This window comes from Panicum virgatum, chromosome 2K (genome assembly GCF_016808335.1).
Source record: "Panicum virgatum strain AP13 chromosome 2K, P.virgatum_v5, whole genome shotgun sequence".
NCBI lineage: Eukaryota > Viridiplantae > Streptophyta > Magnoliopsida > Poales > Poaceae > Panicum > Panicum virgatum.
In genome coordinates this window covers 66,846,973-66,865,051 of record NC_053137.1, presented here as the reverse complement: position 1 = coordinate 66,865,051, position 18,079 = coordinate 66,846,973, and the positions used below count along the sequence as shown (strand labels likewise).

Here is an 18,079-nt window from a genome sequence, read left to right as displayed (position 1 = left end):
AACACCGTCAAGCCGCGCGTGTCCGTATCTCCTCCTCGGCGAGGATGCATCTCGCGACGAAAGGCACTCGAGGAGGCCCTCAAGAAGGGTGCGGTTATATGTCACTGATGGTGACAATTCCACCGACCATCGCCCGAAGATTTTTTTCACCATCTATTATATTTAATGGGCTATCAGTCCAACATCCAATGTATGGGCTCTTGCCCGCGATATCTAGCACCGTACTATAATTATGACCACATGCAGCACATGTACAGTCCAATGAAAACGACATGTTAGCAAGAGACATCAACTAAAAAAAAGTCATAAGTTCCGAACCAAACATCTCAACTAAATTTTGATTTCACCATAATGTTCCTTATGATGAGATCTTCAAATCAAGACCACACTTGACTATATTTAAAATAATTATTTAAAAAACTATTTTTAATATAAGATAATTAATTTTGATTGCTCTGAGCAAATATTTTAAATCTGGAACAAAAAATTGTTTTATAGGAACAAAATGATCAAACAAGACGAATAAAAATATTGCACATTCCGAACATTTGAAAATTAAATATTACAAACAAATGAGTTCACATCACGGAACAATTTTGTCTACAAGTTGAACAAATAATTTAATATCACAAACATTTTAGTATAAATAAATAAAAAATTATTTTTACATGGAGAACAAATGTGTCCACAAGACTAATAAATTATCCTTGCACACGAACAAATTATTCTTCTGGACAAATGAAAGATAAAATAATAATAAAAATATAGCTTTCAAGTAGAGAAGAAATTATCATTAAAGAAATAAAATTAATAAAGAAAAAGGAAGTAGGGAGAGAAAAGATTGGAAGAAAAAGAAATAAAGGTGCACTGCACCACATCTAGTAAGCATACATATAGTCAAAACAGTAAGAAGCATATGTAGAGAAAAAACATAAACTTCAATCATGTATAAATAAATAGAGACTTGAACGTGAAAAATAAACGCACAAATCGAGAAAGAAAATGAATACGAAGAAAAATAAAATAAAGAGAAGAAGCAGAAATAAAAAAAAGAAAAAAAAAAAGAGCACACATGCTTCTCTAGCATGCATGCAACCGCAGAGCAGCACGCACATCACAGCATCCTTCAACCAATCAATAGCCTGCTCTTTGTGGGCTGACAGCTGCATGCTGCATGCAGCAGCAGCACACACACAAACAGTATAACACAACAACAGCCAATCAGTCTGCTCCACGTGGGCCAAAATCTTTTTACTATTTGGACCGAAATCATCCCGCTGTTTCACCTAACAATCTTCATGCGATGGATTTAGCTTTTATAGCCTGCGATATATAGCCATTGCGCCTGAAGAATGTCCCGGTCGGCGGTCGCTGGCCCGGCAAGCAACGGTCGGCTAGCAGGCGCGCGCGCATGTCACCTCCGATTAGGGAGAGCTTGCATTGTGGTGTTGGCCTCATCTCATCTCCGTCCGTATCTGCATCGTTTGGCGACAATTTATTAATTTAATTTTCTTCCTTTCTTGGTCATCTGGATGCGGCATGGGAGTCTGCAACGGCTAGTTTAAAAAAGGAGGCATCCGCGCGCGTAAACTAGCAGGCCCCAACAAGTAGAGGCCGCGCCGCGCGCTTTCAGAAAGCGACCGGCCCTTGCCCTCCTACCTGGCGTCGCGGCAGCACAGGCGCAAGCGCTTGTTTTTTCTCTACACTCTCCGGACTGGAAAGATTCATCAGGAAGGGCAAATTCCATGCGTTTTCGTTCCAAATTTGGCGGATTTTTATTTACAGCTCGCCAATGCATCGGAAGATGAACTGTCAACAGTCTGGTCCTACTTCATCAACCTTGGCACTCGCGCTGCTGCCCATTTACACCTACTTTTAATTACTCCTGCCTAGGGCTTACCGAGATGGACGGACGACACGCTCTCTCTCAAGTCTCAAGGCGGGCGGCTGCTGACTGGGAGCGCCACGCCAGCTGGGCCCACGTGCCAGCCGCCCCGTGGGCTGGGCCCAGTCTGAGCACGGCACGTTCGCTTTCCGGCCCCTCCCAGGCATAGAAAACCAAAGCCGATCCCACCACGGCCGCGGCGCGTGCCAGTCCCGGCCCGCAAGATTCTCCCGAGGGCTCCCCCGCAAGAGTGTCCCCCCCTTCCCCTCGCATCCAGCCAAGCCATCGTCGTCGTGGACTCGACTCGTGGAGCGGCCGGATTTGAAAATCTCGCGAGGCGCCCGCCGCTTGTCCGCTTCCTCCGCTTCGCCTTCCTAAAAGCAGCGGAGAGAGCGAGCGAGCGAGCGAGCGAGAGACACAGAGAACCCAGCCGCAACGGGAAACGAAACCTCGGGGCGGAGCGGCCGCGGCCACACGAACGCGACGCAGGTGCTGTGCGGTTCCACCCCCCCCCCCCCTCTCTCCTAGAAACTTCTCGATTTGGTTGATCGATTCTGCCATCCCGCCTCGCGCGGCGTGGTTCACGGGGGCCGGGGTCGGAGGTAGTAGCGGTTCTGTTGTGTGCGTTGAGTGGCGCGGCCTGGTTGCCTCTTGCCGCGCCGATGGGATTGTGCGGATGAATCTGTAACTGCAACCTCTCATCACTTCCGGTTCGGTTTCTTGGCTCTTCCCTTGCTTTTGATTTGACTTTCTGCGCATGTCATGTGTTGCGTCTTGGTTGGCGATATCATGTTAGCATGGGATGTCTTGCTGGTATCAATACTACTACAGTACTTGTTTGTTACAGTACAAACAGCGAGATCGATTGCGAGACGTACGGGTTCAGTTCCTAGCTAGTTCTCAGGCCACGTACGGTTTTGTTCTTCAGTTAGTAGGCCTTCGATGAGTGCAACGTCTTGGAGGTGTGCTTCTTTTCGTTAAGACGGTGCGTTACATTTTACTTTTCAATCAGCTTAGGCGATTCAAAGCTAAATCCTCTGACAAGTTTTCATTCACTCTGTTCGCTGTGCTGGTGCTGGTGGCTGGTGCTGGAGTGGTGTGAGAGAAAAATACTGTTGGCTGGCTGGTGGCTGTAGTCTGGTGCTGGAGCTGTGTGAGAGAAAAATACTGTTGGCTGGCTGGAGGAACCAAACAGCGAACAGAGTGATTTTTATTTCCTTCTGGTTGGGCCTGCTGTTGTTTATTCTCACTGTTGGCATGCATAGCCATGTGAACCTTTCCACTCTTCGAGTGAAGATGTGTTGATTGCACCTTTTCCCCCTCCATTCAAGTTCTGATTTAGTGATTTGTTCAGTTACATGAACTACATAAGCAGGACTGAAAATGATCTGTTTTCTTTTTACCCTTTCTCCCTTGGATATGAAACTGAACTTTTCAGGCTACAGTCATCTCCAACCAATGTTCTTGTTTCTGTCTTGTGAAAGCGATTCACATCCTTTCCCACTCTATTCCTGCTCTCTGTAATGCGCTCCTGGATCACTCTCTTTTGCAAAAAAACTGTATATAGTCCCACGTGGTTTGAAGATTTCATGTAGTCAAAGTTCCAAAATTTAACCGATAGTCTTGTGCGTTTTCGTGAATAAAATCTTTGGTCTCTTGTTAGTTCACTCTTTAATTCATGCCCACTGAGAAATATTACTTCTGTTTACGTGTTGATTTGGATGAAATGTCAAGTTTTGTCCAAAAGAATTTACGGTGAACCAAAAGAATCCATCCACGCTAGAGGCCTGAAATCATATGATGATCCTGTGTATTGAAGCTTCAAAAAAATGAAGATTTAGTGGCACGCGTCTGAATTTTCCCATTTGCTTATTCTTGTTGGTCTGTATGATTGCTGCATGTAAGTCAGAAGACAAGATGATGCACAAGGAGCTGCCACAGGCATGGTGGTTTGGCAGCCACAACCTAGCAAGGCCATCTCCATGGCTGAACAACACACTTTCAGGTAGGGCCTCATCCCCTTGCATTCTCCAACGGGTGATCTGCTCTTCTTGAGCTTTAGTATTTGGGTATGTAATGCAATCCTTTGCCCAAGTCCAGTTTCAATGATATCATGCTTTTTGTATGTTAACTTATTTTATCAGCATGCTTTTCTTCTAATCTTGTCGTTAAGGAATTGTTTATGCCATCATGAAAATTTGAAATATCCAAAGTTTATAGTGAACTATAGCAAAGTCCATTTGAATTTAGCAAACTCTAGATATTGCACTTGATTTTACATGGGAATTTATAACCCAATTATTCTGTTCTGTAGTGATCTTGACCTTTGGGTTCTTATGAAGTTGCCATTGCTTCTCATAAGTAGAAATGTCGTATTTCATCTTGGTAGATTCTTACCTCTTGCTCACGCTCAGTAACAAAATTGTTTTGCTGTTTCTTCCCATTGATTTCAGAGCTGGATGACAAGACCATGCAAATGCTGAAGCTGATCGACCAAGACGCGGACTCGTTTGCACAGCGTGCTGAAATGTACTACAAGAAGCGGCCCGTGCTAGTGGACTTGCTTGGCGACCTGTACCGCACGCACCGCTCGGTGGCAGAGCAGTATGACCTGCTGAAACATGGCAGCGGCACACGCCAAACAGTGTTTGGCCTTTCTTCCTGCACACAGAGCCGGTCTCAGGCGTCGTCCACGAACGGCAAGACGACGCCTCGCTCCTCTTGCTCTGTCTCCATGTATGACTCGGAGTCTGAGGTCGATGACCCCGAGCAAGAAGACGAGGGAGCGCAGGCAGAGCTGATGCGTGCGGAGGCCATCAAGATGGAGTCGGCCTTTCAGGAACAGCAGCGGCAGGTTGAGCTGATGCGCGTGGAGATCGAAAGGCTGAAGGAGCAGAATGCGGCGCTGCAGAAGGCGGAGGAGGAGAACGCGGAGCTGAAGGCGGAGCTCGCCGGGAAGGACGAGGAGAAGAGGGAGGTCATCAGGCAGCTCGCGTCGTCCATGGACATGATGAGGGATGAGAACCTGACGCTGCGTGAGCACATCAGGGGATCTAAGCATTCGTCCACCCGCGCGTTTGATCTCAAGAAGGCGGCCAAGGATCTCTTCTCCGCGAGGCTGTTCACCGCGCACTGCAAGCCAACGGGCCCCATCGTCGCCCTCTGAAGGGAGGTCGGGTGCAGCAGGATGAAGGAGAGTGAAAACAGCATGAATCTCACATTTGTTGTAGATCATGTGCATATTGAGGATGGTGTACTACCCTGTCCGTTTCTGTTCATGTTCAGGTTTAGCAACTAGAGAGAGGATTCGTTTTAACCAGTGCTTTGGCACCTGTATTTACATCTGTGGTGGTAGTTAATTACAGTTATATGTTCAGCCATATGGCGTTAACTATAGCTAAATGGAGTATTGGCACCTGTATTTACATCTGTGTCGTGTGATTCTTCAATTCTTGTAGTAGTAAGTAGTACTACAGTATACCGTACAGTCTGAAGGTCTGAATCATCTTGAAATGCTGCCAAGATTACCTTTCGTTCGAAGTTGAGGCAATCAGGCAGAGCATGATGAAATGAAATTGGTTCTCAGGTCAGGTGCAATTAGTAACCCCTGTATTTTGCTATGGTTAAACTGAGGTCCTGTTTAGATTTTTACCCGTAAATCTCGTAAACACAAAAAATCGTCACATCGAATATTTCGACACATGTATGGAGTACTAAATGAAGTCTATTTACAAAACTTTTTGCATAAATGGGCTGTAAATCGCGATTCGAATCTAATGAGCCTACGTAATCCATGATTTGCAACATTGGTACTACAGTAACTATCTGCTAATTATTGATTAATCATGGATTAATTAGCATCATTAGATTCGTCTCGCGATTTACAACCCATCTGCGCAAAAAAATTTGTAAATAAAATTCATTTAGTACTTTAAATTAAAAAAATTCCAACACAAAAAATTTTTGCGCTCCAACTAAACATGGCCTGAACTGAATTAACAGTTTGACATGCCAGTACGATAAGAAGTGAAATTGAAATTGCTGGGAGCAGGTACCATATAAAAAACAAAAAATAAAGAAAAATAAAGGAGGGGTCGGTGGCGATCCATCTCGTCAACGGTGGCAATTTAAGGTGCTTCCACTTCAGTGTGTGCCTCCGAGTCCTCCATTTAGCCCTCGGTTCTCGAGTCTTCCAGACTCGCGCTCGCTGCTCGCTGCTCGCTGCTCGCCTTCGCTTCCGACTTCTCCACTCGCGTCGCACGCAGGGGTCGCCTGAGGTATATCAATCACCCTAAACCCCCAGATCCTAGGTTTCTACTAGTCGCTTCTCATCGTTTGTAAGTGCTCCCGTACCTGAAGTTCTAGACCCCCCAAATCTTAATTAGGGTTCTAATCGTTTCTCTTTGCCCGAATTCATCCAGCCGGATTAGCCGGATCTGTGGTGGTTCCGTTCGCGTGCGTCTTGATATTCGTTGGCCCTGCCGAATTTGTGTTCGAATTTCTAGGTAGATTTCTGTTGTTGCGTCGCTTACATAGAGATCTGGGTGACTGGTTTGCTGCCTGCGTATGATTTGGTTTGCTGCCTGTGCAGTAGTGTTTGCATACACGTATGATTGTGTAACAGCTAACAGATGCATCGATGCGTGTAGCTAAACCTACGACTGCAACCTACTAACTGTTTGAACTTTAAGCTGTGTTGATTTATGCTGTTAAAACTACAATCGCAGTATACTGATTAGTGCATACATATACTGCAAAAGTTCCGTTCTTCAGCACTTCACCATGCCCTGTCATGTTAGCCTACTGAAATGAATTCGAACTTGTTCCTTTCGGGCTTTGACTGCAGATCACATAGACAATGGTGAAGGCTGTCGCTGTCCTCGCTGGCAGTGATGTCAAGGGTACCATTTTCTTTTCTCAAGAGGGAGATGGTAATTCTCTTCACATGTCTTGACTTATGAGAACATGTGTGTTCTATACTTCTGCATTCGTCCAACACAATTGGTTGGTTGGTTGCTAATTCTGGTTCATGCTTAGGTCCAACCACCGTGACCGGAAGTATCTCTGGGCTCAAGCCGGGGCTCCATGGGTTCCATGTGCATGCGCTTGGTGACACCACCAATGGCTGCATGTCCACTGGTACCTACATCTTTTTCCCCTGTTATGTATCAGGGCAAGTTGATATGCCGTGCTTACGGGGTAAATTATTTTGTGCTGCAGGGCCACACTTCAATCCTGCTGCTAAGGAGCATGGTGCACCAGAAGATGAGAATCGCCATGCCGGTGATCTTGGGAATGTGACAGCTGGAGAAGATGGTACATTTGTATTAGAGAAACCTTTAATATAGTTGGCTGAAAAGAGTAGTTTTCTTTATTTTCAAAAGTAATTTCCTGCATTAGATTGCAGCGCATAATCCCACTGACAATTTACTGCTTGGCAGGTGTTGCTAATGTCAATATTACTGACTGCCAGGTTAGGGATACTGATACTCACTTTATTGCTGTACCTTTTATTACCATTTTGGTTTGAATTTGTTCATTTGACATGGAACACACATTTGAATGTCAGATTCCCCTCACTGGGCCACACTCAATCATTGGCCGAGCTGTAGTTGTCCATGCCGATCCAGATGACCTTGGCAAGGGTAATGCTCCATTAACACTTGAATGTAGTTAATGCGTTTCTTTATCAGATCTGTATGGCCTCTCTAGTGCAGTGTTGATGGAGCAGATTGTGTTATGCTGTCTGCATGTTCTCACTATCCTAATACAGTAGATAATAAACATAATATTAGAGGCAATATGGAAATCGCCTTAACTGCATCTCTGTCAGTTTACAAACTATTTTCACATGCTATTGGATGAAGCTGATGCTTATCAGTTAATATATGTTAACTAAGAATTCTTGATTTTATCCACTTTCTAAATGTATATCTTACAAATCTGGTTACCATTTTCCATGGATGCTGAATTATTCACAAAGCGATTTTTTGAGCAAACTAGTGTTTATCTGTTAGCCTCTTTTAGTCTGCGCTTTTGTTCTGATTTTGAGCAAATTCTTAGTAGCTTCTTTTAGGTGTGCTATTGTTACTACATAGTGCTCCAAGACTAAAAGGTGTACATATAACCATACCTTCTCTGTCGTGTATCAGGTGGACATGAGCTTAGCAAGAGCACGGGAAATGCTGGTGGCCGTGTTGCTTGTGGTAAGTTACAACACAGTTGGAGTCTTTTCTGCATCTAGGTTTAACTTAGTGCAGTTGAGCACACTATACAATCTTGGCGAATCTATCTTTTTTTATGACACTCGGTGGATCTTTCTTTCCTTTTTCTTTTCTGTTTTTGTGAAGAAGAGATAACCTGATACTTAGTGGATCTGTTAGAGCCATACACATTCATTCTACTCTAGTCCTTGTGGTCCTCATTTTCCTCATCTTGTCAGGTATCATTGGGCTCCAGGGCTAGATGCTGTGGCTTCATTGGTGAACATTCACATCTGAGCACCTCCGGTCTTGCTGCTTCATTTCCCTTATATTGGATACATAATTGGCTACTCTTAATAATCGCCTGATCAATAGTCAGAGCGCTATTCCTATCATTCCGTGTATGAACATTGCACAACCATCATTTTTCTTTAGTGCGATGCGAAGTGGCTGTTTTGGCAAATGTTCTGTGGGTTTTCTACGAGTTCTCTGATGTACCATAATTCAGGGATAGGTTGTCACACCCTGAACCATCCGGTAACGATTAGTTTCTGAGCAGCAGAGCTCGCTTGGAACATGTTAAACCAGAGGAAGAGGCAAACCCCCTGAGCCGGTGTTGCCACCTTGACGGATGATGTGGCAGTCATCTGGCAAACTATTATGAAAACTTCAGAGATGTTAAAATATTGAAATAGTTTGCCGTGTTTTTGGAAGAAAAATAAATACTCGTATTGCCGTTGCCGACATGACATCCTCTTCACCTCAGCACCTACCACCACCATGCGGCGTGGCGGCCCGCGTACCACACACACAGCAGCTCTGATTTAAATGGGCACCGATGACTCAGACTGAGAGCAAGTGCTCATCTCCTTAATAAGAAACCTCATCCTTCGGGACAAACCAGCAAAAAAACAGCTTCGTTGCTGTGGCCAAGGAGGAGGAAGAAGCAAAGCAGGGCAGGGCAGCAGGATGTTCTGGGCACTGCAACCCATTCTCGGGGTCAGGGGCAAGTGCTTCTCTTCCGCTTCAGACTCTCAAAGGTTCAGCTCCGTGCTCCCCTCGTACGCTCGCACACCAGTCGTGAAGATGACCGTAAAGGTGCAATTGGACAATTGGTTTGTATAGGTTGGCAGGAAAGGTGGCGGTGATTGTTGGAATTTATTCAATAATTCAATGGAAAAGAATTAAAACCCACTACTAATGCTAGGGAATTATGAGGAGGTAAATATTGGTGATTAAAATAGAGGATTGATGGCTAGTTAATGGTGCAAATTTATGGTTATTGTTGCACCTAAAACATCCAGGTTTGTTGAATCTGAGGGTGCCACATGGCTATATAAACCAGCCCCCTCTCCTCTCATTCTCACTCACTCAAGCACTTGCTTCAGTTACTCCTGCTTAGCAGACCTCTTCATTTTCCCTCTGTTGTTTTCTGCAATCTCCATCGCTAGCACTGCGCGCACAGTCCTAGCGAAAGCAGGCCTCCGAAACCATTGCCCGCTGAAGGTCCTGCATGGGATAGCGGGGCAATCAGATTTTTGGGGAGCGTCTTGACGCGACTGCTCACAAGGCTCCCGAACGACTACGTACTCTATTTTTGGTGGCCTAAACGACTACATCCCGGCGACTAGAACAACTACTTCGTCTAGTTCCTGGTGGCCGTCTGTGGGATTGCACTGCAAACATTGTCCTGCATTGATATCGTTCGACTACTTCAAGCAAGGCCAGTCGAATAGCATGGACGCTATTCCAGCTGGTGACAGCGCACCCAATGCCGGCACTGGTCCCGCCTTGGGGTACAGTCTGAAACTCATGTGTTTCATTCTGTTTATTTTTATGTTAATTTTGAACACTTGCACAAGATCTGTTTCACTCACATTAGTCATGAAAATATTGTTTATTTACATGTTTAATTTTGGAATTAAAATATGTCCGAAAATGCCTATATTTCTAATAGTGATCACCGGTGGTGCGAGCGGCATCGGCAGGGCGACGGCCGCCGAGTTCGTGAGGAACGGCGCGAGGGTCATCATCGCCGACGTGCAGAACGACCTCGGCCGCGCCGTCGCCACGGAGCTGGGCCCCGACGCCGCGTGCTACACGCGGTGCGACGTTGCCAACGAGGCGCAGGTCGCCGCGGCCGTCGACCTCGCCGTGGAGCGGCACGGCAAGCATGACGTCATGTTCAACAACGCCGGCATCCGCGGCGACATGACGCCGGCGCCGCTGGCCTCGCTCGACCTGGGCGACTTCGACCGCGTCATGGCCGTCAACGCCCGGGCCGTGGCCGCGGCGGCATCATCATCTGAGGAACGAGAGTACTCTATCCTGCCTATGATGAGTGAATTGTCAACCGTGCGGTGTGATCGTGCGCTTGGTCTTTGGATTGCAGGTACACGGGCGTCGAGTGTCGATGGGGAGCTGCCGTGGAGGTGCCGTGGCCGATGGACCGTGCGGTGGACGGCGGTGAAGGGCAGCCGGGATCGGAGCTCGGACCGGGCGGCAGCTGTGGCGTCTACTCCTGGGTCGAGGGCGCAAGCGGCGACAGAAGGCGGGATTCTTGGTTTGCGCCACAAAACCAAGGAGGCGGACGGCGGTTGAAGACGCCAAGTCGTGGAGGCACGGGCGTCGGTCTCGGGACTGACGGAGGCGACGGGCGTCGACGGCGTCTAGGGCCTCGCTGCGGGCGAGGATGTGACGGGCGTCGGGCGGCGTCTAGGGCCGTCAGAAGTCCGAGGCGGGAACGGCGTCTAGGGCCACGGCGTGGAGGCGGGAATCTTCCCGCGCGTGAGGTTTTGGTGGTTTTCTCAAAACCGGACACTTACCCGGGTTTCGCGGACCCTCCAAAACCGCGGACCTGATCTTCATCAAGATGGCGGCATCGCGGAGAAAACTTTGTTTCGAAGAAAGAACCTCGGCCGTCGGATGAGATCGTGTACAGGGGGTGTTGCAGGCCAACCAGTCTGACCGGTCCCTGGCACCGGTCTGACCGGTCCCGCGGGTATAAATACCCCTTCACTTGTGTTAGGTTAATGGCGGATTTTGTATTTCGTCCGTGAATTGTTCTATCTCCCAGGCCGCCGCCTCTGTGTTCCTCTCCCTCCGTTCCTCTCTTTAGAGTAGATTTTGTCCATGGATTGTTGAGACCTTGTGTTGGATTTGATTGGAAAAGGAGGCCCCATCCTCCTTGTGCCCTCTGGGATTTTTGAATCAATCCAATCCCCTCGTTTTTGTGCCCTTGTGTGATGGATTTCGATTTCGTTTTTGGTGCACATGATTGCAAGGATTCTACGAGCTCTTTGTTGTGATTCTCTGCTTCTAATCCTGTCCCAAACCCTCTAGAATCACGAGCTCTTTTGAATTGGATTTATTGAGTTTTTGAGAAAACTCCAATCCTTCTTGATCTCTCCTCGAATTCTCAAGATTTGTTGATCTTTAGCACGATATCTCTTAGGGATATGTTCACGGGGTAGGGGCGAAGCTATACCCCAAGTTTCATCGATTTTTGTGGTCGTTTGGTTGTGATCCATCGTTTGAATCCAAGTTTTCGGGGGTTTTCTGGGTGCCACCGGTCAGACCGGTCTGCTAGTTTTTGAACAGCCGCGACCGGTCAGACCGGTCCAGTGCACCGGTCAGACCGGTCCTGGCAGATCAGTTCTGCGGTTTCTCTCGATTCGCTTCTGATTGGCTTCGTGGTTTCGCTCGCACGTTCGAGACCTTTTGTGTTGGTTTAGCTTTTCAATAGCTACTCCAAGCTTTGGTCAGAACGCTTGAGGGCTCGGGTGATTTTGGGACATAGGCCGACAGATCGATTTCGGAAGAAATTTTGATCGGCTCACATTCACCCCGCTCTAGTTGCCGGCTTTGGTCCCTCATCATCTGCACGGCTAGCACCACCGCCGTCGTGGGCGGCGTGGCCACCACCGCGTACGGCGTCTCCAAGGCGGCGGTCGTCGGCCTCGTGCGCGCCGTGGCGGCGGAGATGGCGCGCTCCGGGGTGCGCGTGAACGCCATCTCGCCCCACGCCGTCCCGACGCCGCTGGCCATGGCCACCATGGCGCAGTGGTTCCCCGGGAGCAGCGCCGAGGAAGACAGGCGGATCGTGGAGAGGGACATGAACGAGATGGTCGGGGCGGTGTTGGAGGCGGAGGACATCGCGAGGGCGGCGCGCTGTACCTTGCGTCCGACGAGTCCAAGTACGTGAACGGGCACAACCTGGTCGTTGACGGCGGGTTCACTGTGAGCAAGGAGCTCAACATGCCCAAGCCAGGACGTTGAGAAGTCAGCGTCGATGACTAGTAATAATCGTACATTCATGCACCGATGACGTCGTTTTTATAGCCAGTAGCTGAGCCTTAATTCCGAGCTACAGCAACATGATTGTTACGCCATGTACCGAGCAAGCTATAAGGTCGTCTTGTCCATTTCAAGTGGAGTAGGTAGCCAAAAGCCAAAGCACATGCGAGATCTCACCTCTTGGGAAGTAGGAATGTGGTAGAACAAGTAGGAGCTCCGGTGTGTATGGTTAAGGTCTACGACGAAACAGGAGGTGAGGCAGCAGAGGGGATCCACCGGAGGCGAGGACCAGTGGACAATCTTGATGGCAAGATTGCCGGAGCGTCAGCATGGAGTGGTTACAACAACAATGGCGGACCGTGGACGGCGGTAAGGGATGCGGTGGTAAAAGAAGAAGAAGAGTCACTAGAGTCAGCCAAGACGTCCTCTCGGAGATAAGGCATGGATATAGCAAGAAACATAACATTTTCTTAAGAATACATCGAGCTGGACAAAGAAGAGATCTGATTGGACTTTTAGATTGACTTGTGATGATGTTGATTTGTCAACTAATAAAAACATTTTGTTCATGTGATTTATTTATGGATAATATATCACTCATAAAATTTATGGAAAATGCTCGTTATTATGTGTTATTACAAAAATACATTTGGAACATTATGGACCAATGGAGGACACAGAGTAATTTTATGGACGACAAGCCGTTAACAATGAAGGACCGGAGCGAACCATGTTTTCCAATCCCAATAACGGGAAGAACAAATCAGAGACGAACAAGCGAAGCCATGCATGATGTCATCTCTCTTGGCAACGAGTTCACTGTGCAGGTTTCGGCATGTTGGGCGCCTTCCCCACCGTGAACCCGCCGTCGACGACGAGGTTGTGGCCGTTGACGTACTTGGACTCGTCGGACGCGAGGTACAACGCCGCCCGCGCCACGTCCTCCACCTCCAGCACCGGCCCGTCCATCTCGTTCATGTCCCTCTCCACGACCCGCCTGCGCTCCTCGACGCCCATCCCGGGGTACCACTCGGCCATGGCGGCCATCACCAGCGGCGTCGGGATGTAGTTGGGCGAGATGGCGTTGACCCGCACGCCAGAGCGCGCCAGCTCGCCGGCCACGGCGCGCACCAGCCCGACCATGGCGGCCTTGGACACGCTGTACGGCGCCAGCGCCACGCCGCCCACCACGCCCGCGGTGCTAGCCGTGCAGATGATGCTGCCGGCGCGGCGGGGCACCATGACGCGCGCGGCGTGCTTGACGCCGGCCACCACCGCGCGGGCGTTGACCGCCATGACGCGGTCGAAGTCGTCCATGTCCAGGGCGCCCACGGGGACCGGCGCCAGGTTGCCGCCGATCCCGGCGTTGTTGAAGACGATGTCGAGGCGGCCGTGGCGCGCGACGGCGAGGTCTACAGCGGCAGCGACCTGCGCCTCGTCGGTGACGTCGCAGCGGGTGTAGACCACTGCGTCCGCGCCGAGGTCCGCGGCGGCGGCGTGGCCAAGGTCGTCCTGGACGTCGGCGAGGACGACCCTCGCGCCGTTCCTGACGAACTCGGCGGCCGTCGCCTTGCCGATGCCGCTTGCGCCGCCAGTGATCACCGCCACCTTTCCGGCCAGCCTGCAAATTTATACCAGATAGGTAATTGCCAGCAGGCCATGATCAAGAAACCAAAGGGGAGCGAGCGAAACAAAGGATTCGAGTTCCAGTTCCAGGCGGGACGAGAAACGAGATGGGGAACCTCTGCGAGGCGGCCGCCGCGGAGAAGCGGCTGACGGCGGCGGACATGGCCGAGCTCTTGCCCCCGAGAAGGAGAACACTCCACGCGGCTCGGAACATACTGCTGCCTCGCGGTGCCGTGCCGTACTTGCGCTAAGCTTAGCTTCTCCTTGGGCAGGAAAGGTCAGCCATGAAAGGCCGCTTGCCGGCCGCTACAGATTTAATTACTCCAACAATCCAACTTGTAAGCTGCCGGCTGGTGGAGGGCGGAACCAGGATTGGACCGAGGGGGTCAACAACAACAAGTGATGCTATCCATAATGTATGCTGAACCCATATAGTTCACCGCAGCAACAAATCATCGATCGGGTCGGGTCAGGTTTTCTTCGAGCGGGTCATGAGTCTACTGCCTAATCATCAAAAGTTGTACTGTATAGCCTTATCTAGTTATATAGGTGCCGGATAGTATCTCTCGACTAATAATGCGTTTATGCAATAAGAAAAATTGAATTTACAGAACTAATAGTCTAAGGCCCTGTTTAGTTCCTTTACAGGTAAACGCAATTTTTTTTTTGCGAATGAATCTTACCAATTTGAAGTACTAAATGAAGTCTATTTACAAAACTTTTTGCACAGATGGGTTGTAAATCGCGAGACGAATCTAATGATGCTAATTAATCCATGATTAAGCAATAATTAGTGGATGGTACTGTAGCATCACTGTTGCAAATTATGGATTAAGTAGGTTCATTAAATTCGTCTCGTGATTTACAGCCCATCAATGTAAAAAGTTTTATAAATAGACTTCATTTAGTACTTCAAATTAGTAAGATTTTTTTGCAAAATTTTGTGTTTTTGTATTTACGGGGTGGGAACGCCTAAATTGACAATATAATTGGCACCTGATAGACCTAGGTCATGTTTGGATGCACGGACTAAATTTTAGGTTTAGTCCATTATTAGGTGATCCAAACCGGTGTACTAAACTTTCGTTGTCTAAAGTTTAGTCCATTAATTCATAAAATACATATAATTTGGACTAAAGTTTAGTTTATATGTTTTAAATCGTTTTCTACATAAAGTTTAATCTATGGATCCCCACAGATATGAAGAACTCTGGGTACACGACGTGGCTGCTCGGATCAGCTCATCATGCGCTGCTGGCCGCCGGTGCGCATGCCGATGCAGCACACACCGGTGCCGTCATATAACAGTGCTGTAGGATTAATAAGGAGCCGGATAGGCAAAGTAGCCAGGAGGGACGGCGCGCAAGCGCAAATAATCAAAGAGCCTAAAAGACAAACACTGCGTTCGGCAGGTTGGAGCTGGAGGCTGGAGCTGGAATGGTGTGAAAGAAAAATACTGTTGGGCTAGCTGGAGCTGGAGTGGTGTGAGAGGAAAATACTGTTGGGCTGGAGCAGGAGCTGGCTGTCGAACACAGTGAAAGACTCGAACAACTTGTTGATCCGGTCTATCAAAGCGCAAACGAAAGACATCCAGCTATGTATGACTTAGAGCAAGTATTATAGTGAACTATAAGAAGATTGAATCTTAGGTGGAGGAGAGATAAAATAAGAGAGACAATGAAGCCGGCGTTTTCCTTACCGCCCGACTGAATGAGCGTTGCACTGCTGCATGGGTCCAAATTAGCTGAACCGGCAGCACGCAACCGGCAGCAAGCGCAGCAGTGGGCGCATGGCCGCGCATGCCGCCCGCCAGCCGGCTGCGTTATTGCTCTTGCTCTTAGAAGCTAATACCCATGGACCAAACCATACATGGATCTATTTTTTTTTCCATTGAATTTGTTGCTGCAAGTCTGCGACATTGGGGAGGTGCCATCGACTGCGAGGGAGACAAGTCTTTTCACAAGTTGTTTTGGATCTTGCGTCAGTATTCTTCGGTTTCAGTTCTGCTAGGATCTCGCCATGCTGGTAAGTTCATAAACTGTTCCGTCCATGGTCTATTTGGAAGGAAAATTCTAGGGCGAGAAACAGCTGTAATGGAAAATGGATGACACCAAAATGTACAGTACACTTTATTGCAAATAAATGGATCGCTAGGTTCAAAACATAAACGAACAGAGCTTATTCAGAGTTTTCTCAAGCAAACAGAAGAACAGCAGAAAGCCGCCCACGCACCAATGCACCATGCCTGCCTGCCTGCATTTGCTGCTGCTCACTGTGTCGGCGCCGGCATGTTGGGCGCCTTCCCCACCGTGTAGCCGCCGTCGACGACGAGGTTGTGTCCGTTGACGTACTTGGACTCGTCGGAGGCCAGGTACAGCGCCGCCCTGGCCACGTCCTCCGGCTGGAGCACCACCCCTTCCATCTCGTTCATGTCCCGCTCCACGATGAGCCTGTGCTCCTCGGCGCTCATCCCCGGGTACCACTCCTCCATGATGCGCATCACCAGCGGCGTCGCGATGTAGGTGGGCGAGACGGCGTTGACGCGCACCCCGGAGCGCGCCACCTCCCCGGCGACGGCGCGCACCAGCCCCACCACGGCGGCCTTGGAGACGCTGTACGGGTGCGGCGTCAGCATGCCGAGCACCCCCGCGACGCTGGCCGTGCAGATGATGCTGCCGGCGCGGCGCGGCACCATGACCCGCGCCGCGTGCTTCACCCCGGCCACCACGCCCCGGGTGTTGACGGCCAGGACGCGGTCGAAGTCGGCGAGGTCCAGCGCGCCCAGCGCCGGCCGCGCCAGGGACCCCACCACCCCGGCGTTGTTGAACATGACGTCGAGCCGGCCGTGGCGCGCGACGGCGAGGTCCACGGCCGCGGCAACCTGCGCCTCGTCGGTCACGTCGCAGCGGATGTAGGAGGCCCCGAGGTCCGCGGCGAGCGCGCGGCCCAGGTCGTCCTGGACGTCGGCGAGGACGACCCTGGCGCCGTTCCGGACGAACTCCCTGGCCGTCGCCTGGCCGATGCCGCTGGCGGCGCCGGTGATGACGGCCACCTTCCCGGCCAGCCTGAAGTTGGATCGATCAGATCAGCCACGCGTCGTATATGTATGTATGTATGTATGTATGTATGTATGTATGTATGTATGTATGTATGTATGTATGTATGTATGTATGTATGTATGTATGTATGTATGTATGTATGTATGTATGTATGAGACCATGAGACGATGACGGGCACCACCTTTGTGAGTCTGCGGCAGCGGACAAGTGTCGTCTGGCGACGCCGGACAAGGCAGGCCCAGCTCGGCTCTTCCCCTGCCTGCTGCAATGCAATGCAACACACCAAGAACTAACTCATTTTGAGCACGCTCGACTCGATCTTCCAGGAACAAAAACAGAAGCATTTGCTTGCCGGTTGTCCTTGCATTGGTTAACAATCCAGGCCAGTCATCAGATCATATATTATCCGTACCTGAGGCTGAGGACCTGCTGCGCCAGCCTGAAGAACATCTTTGAATGAAGTACCCTACCCTGCTGCTCTCTCTCTACAACGACTACTCTGAACTGAACTGATCGATCTTGGATGGAAGATGCCGGATGCGACTCGGCGAGGCGCCGAGCAGGGGCGGCTTTAATAAGAGGCGTCCGTGCGATCCCTCGGGACCCCTGTCCATCACACACACGACACGCCAGGCAGGGATTAGAAAAGCTTATCACCTCGATGGGATTCTCGCCGGCGAGGTGGGCTTGGTCGGCCGTTGAAACCTTGAATCCGTTTTTTTTTTCTTTGCGAAAAGAAAACTTGAATCCTTTGCATCTGCTGGTCGGTGCTCCGCTCCTTCCATTCCATGCACGCGCCTTCAGTTCAGGTCAGCGCCTTCTCTAGCTGTGATGAACGGCCAGGGCCTTCTGCACAGTGCACACACCGGTGCTGTACTTGTAGGATTAATTAAGGAACGGAAAGTGGCCAGGAGGGACGGCGTGCAAGCGCAAATAATCAAAAAGAAAACTCAAACGCTGGGCCTGGCAGCGGGACAAGGAGGCCCACGTACCCCCCTTAACTGGGCCGT

The 18,079-nt window shown here is 49.6% G+C and overlaps 4 protein-coding genes and 1 pseudogene across 11 annotated transcripts; 3 read left to right on the top strand and 2 right to left on the bottom strand.

Moving 5' to 3' along the window:
- The first annotated feature begins 2,182 nt into the window (after positions 1-2,182).
- LOC120694778 (protein NETWORKED 3C-like) lies at positions 2,183-5,314 on the top strand. 6 transcript variants are annotated; one of them, XM_039978045.1, is made up of 3 exons: positions 2,183-2,374; positions 3,791-3,890; positions 4,339-5,314. In XM_039978045.1, the coding sequence occupies exons 2-3, from the start codon at positions 3,803-3,805 to the stop codon at positions 5,049-5,051; spliced, it is 801 nt and encodes a 266-aa protein (XP_039833979.1). In that variant the 5' UTR covers positions 2,183-2,374; positions 3,791-3,802; the 3' UTR covers positions 5,052-5,314. The 6 variants fall into 6 exon arrangements, with proteins under 6 accessions (XP_039833979.1, XP_039833978.1, XP_039833976.1 ...); XM_039978044.1 differs by having other exon boundaries at positions 2,184-2,374; positions 3,795-3,890; XM_039978042.1 differs by having other exon boundaries at positions 2,186-2,374; positions 3,786-3,890.
- Positions 5,315-5,999: 685 nt separating this feature from the next.
- LOC120694780 (superoxide dismutase [Cu-Zn] 2) lies at positions 6,000-8,591 on the top strand. 2 transcript variants are annotated; one of them, XM_039978048.1, is made up of 8 exons: positions 6,000-6,162; positions 6,732-6,816; positions 6,923-7,024; positions 7,106-7,201; positions 7,327-7,358; positions 7,455-7,530; positions 8,038-8,091; positions 8,328-8,591. In XM_039978048.1, exons 2-8 carry the CDS (start codon positions 6,744-6,746, stop codon positions 8,348-8,350), a joined length of 456 nt encoding a protein of 151 aa, XP_039833982.1. In that variant the 5' UTR covers positions 6,000-6,162; positions 6,732-6,743; the 3' UTR covers positions 8,351-8,591. The 2 variants fall into 2 exon arrangements, with proteins under 2 accessions (XP_039833982.1, XP_039833983.1); XM_039978049.1 differs by having other exon boundaries at positions 6,054-6,222.
- A 239-nt stretch (positions 8,592-8,830) lies between these two features.
- LOC120694781 lies at positions 8,831-12,953 on the top strand (annotated as a pseudogene).
- Positions 12,954-12,958: 5 nt separating this feature from the next.
- LOC120694777 (momilactone A synthase-like) lies at positions 12,959-14,454 on the bottom strand. Its single transcript, XM_039978041.1, has 2 exons — positions 14,127-14,454; positions 12,959-14,005 (listed from the first exon to the last, which is right to left on the bottom strand). Exons 1-2 carry the CDS (start codon positions 14,222-14,224, stop codon positions 13,201-13,203), a joined length of 903 nt encoding a protein of 300 aa, XP_039833975.1. The 5' UTR covers positions 14,225-14,454; the 3' UTR covers positions 12,959-13,200.
- A 1,645-nt stretch (positions 14,455-16,099) lies between these two features.
- LOC120694776 (momilactone A synthase-like) lies at positions 16,100-17,920 on the bottom strand. Of its 2 annotated transcripts, XM_039978039.1 has the most exons (4): positions 17,775-17,920; positions 17,482-17,675; positions 17,251-17,331; positions 16,100-17,075 (listed from the first exon to the last, which is right to left on the bottom strand). In XM_039978039.1, exons 2-4 carry the CDS (start codon positions 17,517-17,519, stop codon positions 16,280-16,282), a joined length of 915 nt encoding a protein of 304 aa, XP_039833973.1. In that variant the 5' UTR covers positions 17,520-17,675; positions 17,775-17,920; the 3' UTR covers positions 16,100-16,279. The 2 variants fall into 2 exon arrangements, with proteins under 2 accessions (XP_039833973.1, XP_039833974.1); XM_039978040.1 differs by having other exon boundaries at positions 17,251-17,328; positions 17,482-17,920.
- Between the last annotated feature and the right edge of the window lie 159 nt (positions 17,921-18,079).

Excerpts from the sequence above, each read along its gene's own strand:
- LOC120694778 (XM_039978045.1), top strand. The coding sequence starts at position 3,803 with ATGATGCACAAGGAGCTGCCACAGGCATGGTGGTTTGGCAGCCACAAC. Across the intron at positions 3,891-4,338 it reads GCTGAACAACACACTTTCAG|AGCTGGATGACAAGACCATG; the intron begins GTAGGGCCTCAT and ends CATTGATTTCAG.
- LOC120694780 (XM_039978048.1), top strand. The coding sequence starts at position 6,744 with ATGGTGAAGGCTGTCGCTGTCCTCGCTGGCAGTGATGTCAAGGGTACC. Across the intron at positions 7,025-7,105 it reads CAATGGCTGCATGTCCACTG|GGCCACACTTCAATCCTGCT; the intron begins GTACCTACATCT and ends TTTGTGCTGCAG. Across the intron at positions 8,092-8,327 it reads TGGTGGCCGTGTTGCTTGTG|GTATCATTGGGCTCCAGGGC; the intron begins GTAAGTTACAAC and ends TCATCTTGTCAG.
- LOC120694777 (XM_039978041.1), bottom strand. The coding sequence starts at position 14,224 with ATGTTCCGAGCCGCGTGGAGTGTTCTCCTTCTCGGGGGCAAGAGCTCG. Across the intron at positions 14,006-14,126 it reads GCGGCGGCCGCCTCGCAGAG|GCTGGCCGGAAAGGTGGCGG; the intron begins GTTCCCCATCTC and ends ATAAATTTGCAG.
- LOC120694776 (XM_039978039.1), bottom strand. The coding sequence starts at position 17,519 with ATGTTCTTCAGGCTGGCGCAGCAGGTCCTCAGCCTCAG. Across the intron at positions 17,332-17,481 it reads CAGCAGGTCCTCAGCCTCAG|CAGGCAGGGGAAGAGCCGAG; the intron begins GTACGGATAATA and ends ATTGCATTGCAG. Across the intron at positions 17,076-17,250 it reads GCTGCCGCAGACTCACAAAG|GCTGGCCGGGAAGGTGGCCG; the intron begins GTGGTGCCCGTC and ends ATCCAACTTCAG.